Source organism: Seriola aureovittata, chromosome 6 (assembly GCF_021018895.1).
Source record: "Seriola aureovittata isolate HTS-2021-v1 ecotype China chromosome 6, ASM2101889v1, whole genome shotgun sequence".
In the NCBI taxonomy this organism is placed as follows: domain Eukaryota; kingdom Metazoa; phylum Chordata; class Actinopteri; order Carangiformes; family Carangidae; genus Seriola; species Seriola aureovittata.
Window position 1 is genome coordinate 9,499,694 of NC_079369.1, and position 14,238 is coordinate 9,513,931.

The following is a 14,238-nucleotide window of genomic DNA, read 5'->3' on the forward strand; positions in this document are numbered from 1 at the left end:
TAGAACTTCAAACTACAGAACAGTTCCCTTATAACACTAGCTCACATACGTCTATGGACTCGGACCTCAGGGAAAGAGAATACATTTTGATCTCAGGTTGAAAGTTGTGCGTACTCATCTGCTCATCCATCTCACAGAGCAGCAGCTGTCACATCTGTCAGACGTCTTGCTTGCCCTGAGATATGACATCACGCCCACTGTGAGACCAACACTCCAATTCCCTGGGGGCAGAGCTGGAGGTCGCGTGGGGCCACAACCTTCCCACTGCCCCTCTGGGCTTCTCAGAGCTCCGGGGACCCTAGTGGACACCGGGGCAGCTCGGCCTGGGAACTGGAGCCCGGCCAGATATGCTGCGTGATGAAAAGTCAGCAAGGGGGAAAAACTGATAAAACATACTGTTTGAAAAACACACACTGACAGAGGAAAGGCTTCCCTGGCTTCTTAGTGCACTCCATGCAAGGCTGGGGGGGAGTAATGATGACAAAAGTGGGCACCTTGACTTGTGTGCGTGTGTGTGTGCGTGCGTGTGTGCGTGCGTGTGTGTGTGCATGTGTGCGTGTGTGTGTGCGTGTGTGTGTGCGTGTGTGTGTGCGTGTGTGTGTGTGTGCGTGTGTGTGTGCGTGTGTGTGTGTGTGTGTGTGTGTGTGTGTGTGTGTGTGGGTGCACCCTGCTGCTTGTAACATTCAGTGACGCTGAGTGTGACGTTGGGGGTTACATGTTGGTGTTATGGGAGCAAGCATATCACATACACACACACACACACACACACACACACATACACAAAAAGAGGACCACAGCAGGTCCAGCATCTCTCCCACTGATCCAGACAACAATAAGTATCATAAGGTTCTTACTGTCTCCTCCTGATGACTCTGGATCAGTAGTTTGGTATTTGCTCACAAGACCAACTGGACTTGTAAATGAATGAACCGCTGCTTGTTCACAGTTGATATATGTTTACGATACAACTTTGTAGAAAAAGATTCCACACAAAGTGGGCGCTTGATTCATATCTTCCCCTTTATTCACACAAGTGGGCTGTTTGAGTACGTGTGCAGGCACATTCACAGTGGAACAGTGTTGCCCATTCTCACACACACAGGCCTATTCTCCTCTCCTGTCACTGACAATGCACAGTGCTGGTGACGGCATCTACAGCCTTCCTTGTATTGTCCCACACAGTGGACTGTGAGGCCTGTGCACTGAAAAGACTGACTTTAAGATTCTGACTTGATTTAACTCAGACTGTTGAAGCCTCTGATTTGTTTCAGCTACATTTACCATGTATGTTCAGACAGGACAAGGAGGAGGTAAACTTTGTCTGATATCTGTTAACACTTACAGTTTCCAATAACTCCCTTATTGTATATATGGAGAAAAACAAACAATTTAAACTATGCTCAAATGTAAACCAATTAATCAATCTAACTTTAATTGTATAGCACTTTTCATACAGGTTAGTGCAGTTCAAAGTGCTTCACAGATAAACCAAAAAGAAAAGGACAAATCAAGAGATTTGACAATGAGATACAATAAAATAGATTTAAAAAGCTATAAAAACATTAGCAAACAAAAAAAGAATAAGACCATTAATAATAAAAGAACAGATAAAATACAATAAAAGGCCATTTAGAACAATTACAATAAAAAATAGATAGATAGATAGATAGATAGATAGATAGATAGATAGATAGATAGATAGATAGATAGATAGATAGATAGATAGATAGATCAGGGAAGTCAGAGACCTTTTTCTTGGTCTGTTTCAAGGTAACCCCAGAAGGTTTGTGCATACGAGGATTTATGTCCATCTCATCCCCAGAAAAACGTTTGTTTCTACTAAAGATAAATAAGAAACATCACAGTAAAATCAAACTTTAAAATGTTTTTAACTGTTCATTTTATTTTGTAAAATTATGAATCTGTTTCAAAGGAACACGTCATCAAACCTGCTTAAAACAGATGTAATAATCCGTCAGACTTTCACAGAAAGCAGATTTATGATTCTGGTGAATTGCGCAAACAGAAATCACAACTCTGCGTATGTGTACGCACGTTGTTGTAAGTCTGAGGGAAGTCGGACAAAAAGAGAGGAGGAGGAGTTTTAACCGGGGACTGTTGTGAGGGCGAGTAGGAGGAGTTTGGTTTTTCAGTAGAAGAGGGGAGAGCCTATTGACAGGCGGAGAGGAGGATTTGGAGTTTGGAGAGGAGCGGACCGAAGTGTGTGTGAGAGAGAGAGAGAGAGAGAGAGAGAGAGTGTGTGTGTGTGTGTTTGTGGTGAAGGAGAACAAATTTCATTTTACAACGAGGACCTGGGATTTTTTTTGTTATCTTTTAAAAAGGAACACTTCTTCTTCTTTCCTTGTCGGATTATCTCCGAGCTCTGATGCTGTCCCCGGATCATGAAAGAAAAGCTCACCATGAAGTTCGCCTGGAAAACTAAAATGGTAAAAATAAAAAAAAAACAACATAACAACAACAACAAAACCCTCTCATGGTTTTCCATCCTGTGTGCTCTGTAGTTGGGTTTGTGGTTTTGCAGAGAGGGGGAGAGGTTAAAGAGGGAATTGGGGGAGAGAAAGGAGGGAGGGGGGGTGTTTGTAGGCTTGGGAAAGTAGCGGATAAAGGGGGGGGGGGGGGAGGCGGAGGAGGAGGAGAGGGAGGGGATAGCGGGGGAACAGTTGAGCATTGAGTTTTAATTGTTTTCACCAGGCTTTAAATACAGTTTAACCCACATTGCTGGTGCGTAAAGATGTCGCGCAAAGTTTAGAAACGTGGGCAGGGGGGGAGGAAAAAACAAAAACAACTGCACCAGTATATGAACTCGATCCGCTTACGGTCTCCTCCCTGATGTCGGATATGAAAACTTTGTCCCGGGGCCCGCGGTGAAACGGAGAGGCAACAATTGGCGAGGCCCCGGGGCCATCAGTGTCTCTCCACGGGACCCAGCTGGGTTCAGGCGAGGAAAGCACAAAAGCCAACAGATCAACGCCAAAGTCTCGACACCACTGTTGTTGTTATCTTGGGAGTATTGTTTCACACGCAGCTGATAGGATGATAGGCAGATTAGCGCTATTTGAGCTGGGACAGGGGAACTGTTTCTCTGCTCTCCTCAGTGTCCTCCCCGGGCACTTAGTGGGCATCTTCTGTGGAGGATCCAAGTTGTTGCAGAGAGTAAACAACTCATCTCCTGTTTACACCTCACCCAGCCTCATTTGATATGCTGGTGTTCTCTGTGAACTCGTCCCTTACTGCTCTGCCAGGTTTCTGATAGGCCTTTATTGTACTATACTTTATTGTCTTCTCTGGTGAATGGAAACATCACTGTGACAGACTGTTTTGATTTCCATTTTCATGCAAGCTCATGGAACATTGTCTCACAATAAGCCTTAAACTCTTGGTGCACAAAGTGAGCAGAGCTTTTCTTTTTTTTCTTTTTTTTTTTGCTCTGAAAAACATCTCCAGCTCTGCGGCTGACAAAAAGCAGGCTGTGTGTGCAGACTGTGAACTCAGCAGCCCGGGCCGGCCAGCACAGAGACCTCCCGCTATTGTTTTGGGAGTGTGTGGACTGCATGACTCATGCACTGATGTATTTATCTGTCCCTGCGCCAGCCATCCAGCCGGCGGCCAGCAGCAGCTAAAAAACGAGAGGCCGAGAGACGTGTTGCTGACCATGAGACAGGATGCTGAAAAGGGTGTTTGGGACGGGCATGTCGACGTGTTTCACACAAATGCAGAATTTGACATGGTTGCTGATTTCACCCGTCAAAGCCGGTTAAAATCCTCCTTTTTTTTTTTTACTCCTCCTCTCCTTTTTTTCTCTTCGTGTTTTCAGTTTAAGGGCTTTCTTTTCATTTCTGCATCACATGTTTCTGTTCAAACCCAAACATGGTTCAGTCATGGCTGAGTGCCACGGGCCTCTTGGACCGTCCATTGAGCCTGTTAACGGCGACTTTGACCCTTGACCTTTTCCTCTGGCGTCCCTTCTGTTTGGGGAGTAGTTTGGACTTCGCCATTGAGCTGTGTAAATGAAAGTGGGGACAAGTGAGAGTGATCTTGGCTGCTGCCGCCTGCAGAGTGTGTGTGTGTCTGTGTGTGTGTGTGAGGACTTGGCCATAATACTGCATGCGTGGTGTTTATATTTGGCTAGTCCCTCTCCTTCGCTGTCTCCCTGCCTCTGTTTTTGTCTCCGTATGTTGATGTCTCAGCAGAACTCAGCCTGTTTGCTCTCGCTCTCTCTGTGCTAGAGTTTTGTATTTTAATATCACTCTGCTCCCCGTGTTTGTTTATGCACTCTGCTGTTTGTCAGAGATTTACAACCAGAGACAGACACAGTACATATGGGCCCATGCCTGCAAGATGAGCACAAATCCACTCAGTCTTACAAGTTGGTTTAAGTGCGGTTGAGCTCTCGAGACACAGATTTGTAATCAAGCTCTCTTGGCTTGTATAATTATGCAGACAAACAGACAAAGACAAATCAACGGAGAGAAAAAGTGATGCAAATTTGACTAAGTAGGGGTTTGTTTGAGAGACGGCATCCATTCTGGCTCTTATCTCAAGCTTTTCTGAGCTCCAGGAAAGCAGTCCAGCTCTGACTTCAGCTCAAGAGACTCGGTGAAAGAGATGGATAGGGAATAAAAGAGGGAGTAAAAACAGGGAGGCAGTTAGGGAGGGAGGCCTGGCAAGCTGCAATGGTGGTGGGGGTTGGGGAGCTGGTCTCGCTTGATGTTTTACTGCACCTCAGTCCTTCTCTTCCTAGTTTGTTTGAGTGCTGTGGCTGTGTGTCTTTGTTTTTCTCATTCTGCCATCTGCTTTTCTCAGAGAAGTTTCCAAATGGGGAAATTCCTAGTTTGTTAAACTATCAAAATGACACTTGTTGTGGAAGTTAGCTCTGCAGCATGCAGTTACTTACAGGAAATTTTTCTCTCTTTCTATCTGAAACGCCACTCTCCTCTCTTGTGGAGGTTTCTAACATTTTCCCTCTGTCCTCTCTTGTTGCAGAGTTCGGTGCAGGACTGGGGGGAGGAAGTCGAGGAAGGAGCCATCTACAATGTGACACTGAAGAGGGTTCAGATTCAGCAGGCGGCCAACAAGGGAGCAAGATGGCTGGGGGTGAGTAAGCCCCCCTGAATCAGAATCACAGCTGATGGAGCTCTTTTGAGGGGCACATGAGTCAAGCTCCAAACCCTCAGCGAGGCAGATTATACGTGTCAAAACCTTTTTCCACTTTCTCAACCTGTTGCGGTGAAAAATTCAAACTCCCAAGTGGAACAGTCTCTAATGTGGAATTTAGCACGTGTGGATGGTTTATAAAAGCAGTCCAGTGAGTTGTGTGCATCCTGCAGAGCTGAAAAACAGAAAAACCTAATCTCTATTGTTTGAAACAGACCGTGTCTTCCAATTATGGGGCGTCTCTCACAGCATTGTGCTCCACCAGGGACGTTATTGTTTTAACATTTGAGCTATAAATCTACCAGTTTAGACAACACCTTTTAGTTGCCTGCTGAAAATCAACAGTTTCACCAGACCTGGTCTGTTTAGCCAAAGCATGTGATTTCCTGACTTTCCCGGCTGCCAACAAAACTGCTCGTTCCTTTGTACAGCAGTGTTTTATGAAACGCTGGTATGACAAAAAAAAGGGGAGGTATTAAAGGCTTTTCCTTGAGTTGTGCATTTTTTTTCAGTGCATATGAGGCATTACTGTTTCCTCCACTGTGCTGTTTATATCAGCATAATAAGATGTTATACAGTGTATTATTATACTGCACAGAAGGCCCAATTAGGGGTCCTTAGATACTCCCATGAGTTCCCTCAGTTTGGAAACCCAGCATAACAGAAATTACAAGACAGATATTTGAGGTTTTCTTTTGTTTACAAGAAAAATCAGGATCTTGTGTTGTTAGTTTGTTCGTCTCTTTGTGCTCAACATGGCGGATGGAGATTGGCACATGAAAGAAGAAATAGATAACAGCTCTGAGGCTTTAAGACTGTATTGATGTATTGATGTATTGACAACGACATGAGCTGAAAACTATATTAGAGCTAATGAAAACAATGTGTGTACTTTGTGCAGCAGTGGTGTCTGTTGAGTAGAATAGAGAGCAATCCCTATTGAGGCGTCAGTATATTTACTATAAACATTTGATTGTCAGTGAGTAATTGCAATTACCATCAGAGGGATTGTAGGCCTACGCCCTATGTATTGTTCGGAGTGTGTGTTGTTATTAGTGGATTTGGTTGAAAAGCCAGTCGATTTGAATGTTTTGTAAACGGTACCTGTGCGTGACTGTACAGTGGGTCGCCTCGCAGAGATGAATAATCGTAATACTGAGCTGTTATCAGAGGGGAGTGTTGGGAGAACTTGGCTCTGCTGCTGTCGTCCTCTGTGTCTGGAGGGACGGTGGAGGAGGGGCCCACTGTGATTAAAAGCAGATTGGAGTGTTTCCTGTTGTAGCGTGCTAACTTCACCAAGGTCTCTCTCTCTCTCTCTCTCTCTCTCTCTCTCTCTTTCTCTTTCCATGCTTGTGCCACCTCTTCTTCTTCTCTCTCCCTCCCCATTTTTTAACGACTCAGTGTATTTCCCTGTAGACACAATAGTCGGACACATCTGGAGAAATCGGAATTAAATATAGGTCACGATTGTCCTCGCTGTTTCCTCCCTCCATCCATCTTTTTTTGTCTTCTATTGAATTATCTCACTCCTATTATTTAACATTTAGAGCGTACCCGTTCTCAGTGCCCAAATGTATCCAGATGTCAAACAACGTCGTAAGACTAAATATGTAACTACATGCATTCATTGTAAAGCATTGTGGTGTTCTTCAGTTCACCTTGGTTTAACAGTGTGAAACTCTGTGTGTGTTTAGGCGGAGGGGGATCGTCTGCCTCCCGGCCACACGGTGAGCCAACTGGAGACCTGCAAAATCCGCAGTATCCGTGCTGGAACAATGGAACGGCTGGTGGAGACATTACTGACGGCATTTGGAGACAACGACCTCACCTACACCTCCATCTTCCTGTCCACCTACAGAGCCTTCACTAGCACACAGACTGTACTGCAGCTACTTCTAGACAGGTGGGCTGGAGTGAAGTGTTTCATCAAGTCAAAGATAATGTGCTGACTGTAGGTTTCAGAGGTTTTAAATATGCTTATGCGTTGCTGCAGGTATGGATGCGTGGAGGAAAATGAACAAGGAACAGACAAATGCCAAGGCTCTGAAACCAATGGAGCCATCAGAAAGTGAGATACGTTTTTATATGTACATGTCAGTTCCATGCGAACAGCTTTCTATAGATAACATTTACTAATAGTTTCAGCAGTAGAGCTGACACCTCCTCTTCTATCATTGCCAGCTCTCTTAACATTCAAATGTCTCCACAGTGCCTTGGCCTCCATCCTGCGTGCCTGGCTGGACCAGTGTCCTGAAGACTTCCAGGAGCCTCCTGACTACCCCTGCCTCCACAGGCTGATGGACTACCTGCGCAAGGCCCTGCCCGGTTCAGAGGCTCTCAGACGGGCAGAGGGTCTGCTGGAGCAGCTGCAGAGTCAGGCCGGCATGGATGACACTGATGGTAACCAAGAAACCGTCTTTTTTTTTTTTAAGCCTACATAAAGTTTAATGACCTCTACAGCACTATTTAGTGTTTCTTTTCAAGGAGCAAGTTTTAAATCAATCCTGTTGGCCTGCTTTCAGCTGGTTTCCATGGCAACAGCTCTTTTTGCCTGGGGGAAGAGGAAGAAGTGGAGATCGAGGTCCAGGAGGACTTCCTGTCGTTTGACGCAGACCTGGTGGCTGAGCAGCTGACCTATATGGATGCGGTAAGTTGAGGGAAATGAGGTGGACACGGGGGAGGATTGGCAGTGTGGGTTGTGTAGGAGGGGAAAGATTACGCGGGTCACATCCTTGCGATGTTTCTTCAGTGTCGTCATACTAACATCAACCTGTTCTCCTGCTCCAGCTACTGTTTAAAAAAGTCGTACCCCACCACTGCCTGGGCTCCATCTGGTCTCAGAGGGATAAGAAGCACAACAAGCACAGCGCCCCCACCATCCGTGCCACCATTACTCAGTTCAATGCCGTGGCGGCCTGTGTGGTCAGCACAGTGCTGAAACACAAACAGATCAGACCGCACGTCAGAGCACGGGTCATCCAGCGTTGGATAGACATCGCTCAGGTGGGCAGAAACACACAGACATACACATGAATTAATATATGAAATATGAGTGAAGTACTGACGCGACTGACTTGGGTTGATTTTCTTTTAACAGGAGTGTCGAATACGCAAAAACTTCTCGTCTCTGCGAGCCATTGTGTCTGCACTGCAGTCCAATCCTCTGTACAGGCTGAAAAGAGCATGGGCCTGTGTGCACAAGTAAGCCTCCAATTCCTCAACTATGCAGATAATCTCAGCGGGTTTCGCTAGAAGAATCCGCCTTTTACCAGAATTCAAACTTCAGAGTTTATTTTCACATGTATTTTAGCTGCTGTGCCCAATATCATAACCTAACATGAATCTGTGCTTGATGCAGAGACAGCATGCAGACCTTTGAGGAACTGTCTGACATTTTCTCAGACCACAACAACTACCTGACCAGCAGGGAGCTACTGATGAGGGTGAGTTCTGACTTTACCAGCTATTTCTTATCCGAGGAATAGAATCCTCTCTTAAAATCCCAGTTTTTAAATGTGTGGATGTTATTTCCACAGCCTTGAGACTTGATCTGGAAATTCTGGAAAGATTCTTTCATTCACTTGCTAGAATCTCAAGGACTGAAGCTATTTTTCTGTTTGCTCCACAGGAAGGCACTTCAAAGTTTGCCAGTCTGGAGAGTTGTGCCAAGGAGCACCAGAAACGCACCCACAAGAGACTACAGCTGCAGAGGGAAATGGTGAGACAAAGACTGGCTAACTAAGAGCTTTGACAACCAGTGCCAGGCAAATGGATCTTTTTTCAAAGACAGCTAAAACGGAGCTTTATAATTTTAAACAACACATTCCTCCAAAGCAATGTACTGTAAAGTGAGTTCTAGCTTCTCCGGTATGATGAAGCCACACGCTTAACTTTGTTTACTCAATGCACTATGTGCTGTACTTACATTAAGCCCGTGTTGTATTTTACAAACCCATCCTGCCATCTGTGAGGACCACAGTGTAAAATAAACTATGACTTTATTGTGGCATCTCAGTGAATTTAATTGGTCGTTAAAGTAATCAAATAACTCTTTCTTCACAGGGAGCAATGCAAGGCACGATACCATACTTAGGGACTTTCCTTACTGATCTAACCATGCTGGATACAGCCCTGCCTGACCTAGTAGAGGTAAAAAAAAAAAAAAATCCTTAACACCTGTTGATTGTGTGTGTGTCTGTGTGTCTGTTTTGCGCTTTTGTGCGTGTTTCGATATTTGAGAGCATGTGTCTGCGAGTTTACACAACTCTGCAGATCTGAGAGTCTGTCTGTGTAACCGCTGTCAGTAACTGGGGCGTAAGTTTCCATGAGTGCGTGAGGAATTTTGTCGGTCCATTTTTGGAGTGGTGCACCTAATGCTGTTTGTCTAGGCAGCCACTGGTATGTGATGTTCAGGGTCTGACAGCGTGCTCTTTGTGTCCTCCGCAGGGTGGTCTGATCAACTTTGAGAAGAGACGCAGGGTGAGTGTAGCTGCAATCAGCCTCCTCTGACATGATTACACCGAGACAATTATCACACGATGAGCTCGGCTTGCACGTTTGAAGTTCTAACGCCGGCTCTCTCTGTCTCTGCAGGAGTTTGAGGTGATAGCTCAGATCAAGCTGCTCCAGTCGGCTTGCAACAGCTACTGTCTGACTCCAGAGCCGACTTTCCTCCGCTGGTTTAAGAGCCAGCCTCAGCTCAGTGAGGAGGAAAGGTAATACCTTCTTTCTTGATTGCACTGTTATCCATTAGATAACAAGCAAATTAGTGCATGAGGTCATGGTCTGCTGGATCTATTGTTAACAAGCACACAATAGAAGCTTCTTTCTTTCCCTTCTCCTCATTTCTGCCTGCTGTTCTTATGTCATATCTTCACTCCCTACTGATCTATTGTACTTGTTTTTTTTTTGCTGTGTGAGCTCTCATTTTCTCCCTCTTTCTGTTGTGCTGTCTCGCTATTTCTTTCTTTCTTACTGAGAATTTATGGTTCCTAAAACCACTGAGCACATGATCTGGTAATGTTTCATAATGTTCAAAGGTTTTTCATTTATGATCTGTCTTGCAGCTACGCCTTGTCCTGTGAGGTTGAAGGTCTTGGTGACAGCAGTCCAACTTCACCCAAACCCCGAAAAAGCATGGTGAAAAGACTGAGCCTGTGAGTACATCCAGAAGATAGATGTTAATAGAAACGGAGGATGGTCTAGCTTGAATGGCTGACATTGAGTCTAAAATACTTTTCCTTGGCTCATATCACCCTGTCATATTCTAGCACTACATTGCTGTGACCTATTTATTTTACTATCTAATAACTGACTTTCTCTACTTTCCAGGCTGTTCCTTGGAACGGACAACAGTGCAGCCAGTTCTCCGGTCAGAGAGACACCGCGATCGCCTCCTACTGGCAGCTCAGGGGAGAGCATGGACTCAGTCAGCGTGTCCTCCAGTGACTCCAGCAGCCCGTCAGACAGCGAAGGACTCACCGCCCCCACTCACACCTCCGACTCCCAGCAAAACAAGGTGAGTTGTGACATTGAGAAAATGTATTGCTTTAAGTCATACTTAGGGACTGTACCAAAATGATTTGGTGGGGAGGGCTGAGAATAGCAAGGCTTCTCCCAGTGTTATTAATATTTTCTTCTTTTTTTCCCCAAATATATCAAAATAATATGAGATCTTTTTTTCTCTCTGGAGAAAATGTTCTAATAACAAAAGATCTGATATATTTTTAAATATTCGATCTTTATTTATTAGTCATTAGGGAATAATGAAATAACTGTGTTTTTGTGCATGAAAATGGTTAAGTTATTGCTCCATCCCTCTGTATGACTTCTATCATGTTTCCTCAGCTTTCAGAATCCTCCTCTTGTAATTCACTCCACTCCATGGATACCAGCTCGTCAACAGCCAGCGTCTCCGTGACTCCTGCATCTCCCTCCCTCCCTGGGCCCACGTGCACCCACAGACGCTCCGTCTCCCTCACTCCCATGTCCCCGAGTTCCCCGAGCCAAACCCCAGCTTATAACACACAGGCCCAGGACACATGCATCATAAGAGTCAGTCTTGAGCACGGCAACGGGAATCTCTACAAGAGCATACTGGTGAGTGAAGATGAGTTTGTTGAGTTACAGATTTACATTTTAAGACCCTTTTTGTTAAACCCTGTCTGACTTCATTTTCTTTCTGTCACCTAAATAGCTGACCAATCAAGACAAGACTCCAGCTGTAATCTCCAGAGCCATGGCGAAGCACAACCTGGAGGTGGAGCCGGAGGAGGGATACGAGCTGGTACAAGTCATCTCTGAGGAGAGAGGTAAAACATGACTACTTTCAAACTAAGGCTCATTAATATTTTTCACACTGGATCCTCTGGGATCATTGAAGGTCTTGGGTGATCATTTTGTATGCATGTATACCTTTCCAATTATCAGACCTACACTTTCTCAGCCAGAGTTCCCCAGTTAATATTCTTCTTCTGTGTGAAGCTTTGTGCTAATTTTCCTCATATTGCGTCTTTCATAGACCGTATCATTCCAAGGTATATAGTCAGAGTAACAGTGAAGGTGCTGCAGCAGTTGCTATATAAAACTATGATGAAACAGTCTTTATTTGTGATTCAATTATTGTAATTTATTCCACTAATCAGCTGTTTTACAAACTAAATGAACCCCAATGACCAATGTATTGCTGACTAGAAGTATAATAACCCTAATAACAAGCACTTATGAGTCGCCTTTGTCCTCTTCTTTCTCTCAGAGCTGGTAATCCCAGACAACGCCAACGTCTTTTACGCCATGAACACCTCAGCTAACTTTGACTTCCTGCTGCGGGTGCGAGGCTCAGCGGGTCGACCGGTCCAGCTGCGAAGCCGGTGCATTTCCACACTCCCTCGAACCCAGCAACGCTCGAGCCTCTCGCTTAGACTCAGCAAAGTTACACTGTGACTGGACTGTTCTGACCCAGCAGTTTGCCCTTACACCACTAAGCCAGGACAATACAGGGCGTGAACTGGATATGAAGTGTATGGTTTTAGGAGGAGAGGCAGGATGGATAATGAATGGACTTGAGGAAAGCTCCGGAGGATTCACTGGATTCAATAAAGAACAGATGGATCCCAATGAGCTCGAAGACTTTTGAAGAGCTCCACTTTGACTCTTATTTTCCCAGTTTGCGTCTCCTCCTAAAGGGTGCCATCCCTTTGCCAGGCCTTAACATGGAACATGGATGTGTAGCGTGACTGCTGTGCCAGTGAGACTAAACTTTTGACTAGTGATGCCTGTGACAGAGTGATACAGCGGCCCCAAGTGGCCTCCACTCTTTACAACGCCAGGTTTTTGCACATGTTGTGGGAGCAGCCAAACTCCTGACCTCCAACAGTATTCTGATATTGAAATGTACTTCTTTTTGTCCTGTGATGTCTGTATAGCTGAATAATAACTTTTCTGGTCATAGAAGAGTGATGGATGCAGAAATAGAAGATGGATGGTGGAGTAGAAGGAGAAGTGGACCGAGTTTCCTGTTGCCTTTATTGATGAGTGAATGGACCTCTGACAGTAATCTGAATGATATTGACGAACTGATTGACAGGAGCTGTGATGTCATTATAATCCCTAGTTGGACATGTTTACTGGCCGTGTCCCGCCTTGTGCACAGTGTGCACAGTGAGTGTTCAGCCCCTCTCATATTGTGAGCTGTGTGACGAATGCAGTGTTACCTGCATTCTGATTGGTTCCAGTACTTGGTTTTAACAAGTCCTCTGCAAACGTTGAAATGGCCTTACCCGCCCTATCTTTAGGGTGTAGAGATGCAGTTTGTGCTGCTTGTGCTTGTTTGAAAAAAAAAAGGGGTGTACAACAACAAGAGTAGAAAGGGGGGAAATGTCATACTAAAATGGAAAGCACCATGCACATTGTCTCAAACTGATGTATACTTGTACCTCTTCACCCTTCATTATATGAACTATAGAGTTGCACTTGTCAGTTGGTAGGAGATGCCAATGGGATGTGAATACAGAAGAATGAGCGAGCCACTCTGTTAGTGGCTTACTCCCTCTTCACAAAATGAATTACTATTTTTATTTGTAAGTGTTGCTTTTTTTAAAATATGTTTTTGTATCACAGTTCAGGCCAGAAAAAGTAAGCCAGATTGGAGAGTGATGAAGGATTTTAAAAGTAAATGTTATTGGATTCAGAAAGTGTCATATTTTAGCCAGTGCTAATTTGGACTGTGATACATTTGGAAATCTTTACCGAGGGGCTCTTTACCTCATTATACTCACAGAAGCCAGACACCTCTTCACACATCCATCTGTTTGTCCCATGGGCAACACTCCTCATTTCAAACGTCGTCATAGTTTCACAGCAACATCACCAACACTTCATCACCTGTCCACACGATAGTAACACATTTGCAGATTTTTTTTCCCCCTTCAGTTGCTCTCCACAGCTCCTACAGTGTCATTCTGTTGTGCCATGATTACAAGTTAATGCACACAGTTGTCGTTGGTTGATATTACAGAGAACTGGTTCACTGTTGGACTAATGTTAATGTCCCCGTTGGCCCAATCATTTGTCTCCTTGCAGCACTTGATTTCAAAATGTTCTCATTAAATCACCCTCAGTTCCTGTGTTCTTCACTGCCAAAGACTCTTCTTCTACCTGAATAAATAAATTATTATCAGTATTATGATGGTTGTCCAGTGTGTTATTCATTTCTTCTCCTCTTTGGATGAAGGCCCTGTAACATATATACATGTAATCTGTAACGTTTGATTATTGTGGTTTTGTTCAAACACAGTTAAACTGAGATTTAAAATTACATCTATTTGATAAAACAACACTCTTCATCATGTCCTCCGTGAAGCGCTGGCTGGGTGAAGGCTGCTGTGTTTCGTGATGGACAACATGCTCAGTCCTGTTAGGAATTGACATTGTCAATAAAAGGACCAGAGGCTGTTCTGGACAGGGCCCAAGATATTTTGCTGAGTGGAAGACATTTCTGCTGACTTGAGCACAGCGGTCATGACCTTCCTTTCCTGAAGATGAGTTTGCCGTGCTAGTCAAACT

General features: G+C 44.6%; 1 protein-coding gene across 2 annotated transcripts in view; it reads left to right on the top strand.

Annotated features, from left to right (window-relative positions):
- The window catches only part of rgl1 (ral guanine nucleotide dissociation stimulator-like 1), a 22,567-nt gene extending 8,709 nt beyond the window's left edge, over positions 1-13,858 (top strand). The window contains exons 1-18 of one of the 2 annotated variants that reach the window (XM_056378669.1): positions 1,956-2,447; positions 5,005-5,115; positions 6,870-7,078; positions 7,169-7,243; positions 7,385-7,575; positions 7,698-7,822; positions 7,963-8,178; positions 8,273-8,376; positions 8,534-8,618; positions 8,804-8,893; positions 9,238-9,324; positions 9,622-9,654; positions 9,769-9,890; positions 10,242-10,331; positions 10,507-10,693; positions 11,023-11,274; positions 11,372-11,486; positions 11,930-13,858. In XM_056378669.1, coding sequence (XP_056234644.1) covers positions 2,403-2,447; positions 5,005-5,115; positions 6,870-7,078; positions 7,169-7,243; positions 7,385-7,575; positions 7,698-7,822; positions 7,963-8,178; positions 8,273-8,376; positions 8,534-8,618; positions 8,804-8,893; positions 9,238-9,324; positions 9,622-9,654; positions 9,769-9,890; positions 10,242-10,331; positions 10,507-10,693; positions 11,023-11,274; positions 11,372-11,486; positions 11,930-12,117 — 2,325 coding nt within the window. In that variant the 5' untranslated portion in view covers positions 1,956-2,402 and the 3' untranslated portion in view covers positions 12,118-13,858. Of the gene's footprint in view, positions 1-1,955; positions 2,448-5,004; positions 5,116-6,869; positions 7,079-7,168; positions 7,244-7,384; positions 7,576-7,697; positions 7,823-7,962; positions 8,179-8,272; positions 8,377-8,533; positions 8,619-8,803; positions 8,894-9,237; positions 9,325-9,621; positions 9,655-9,768; positions 9,891-10,241; positions 10,332-10,506; positions 10,694-11,022; positions 11,275-11,371; positions 11,487-11,929 lie in introns of those variants that run through there. The other variant, XM_056378668.1, reaches the window with a different exon arrangement.
- The last annotated feature ends 380 nt before the right edge of the window (positions 13,859-14,238 follow it).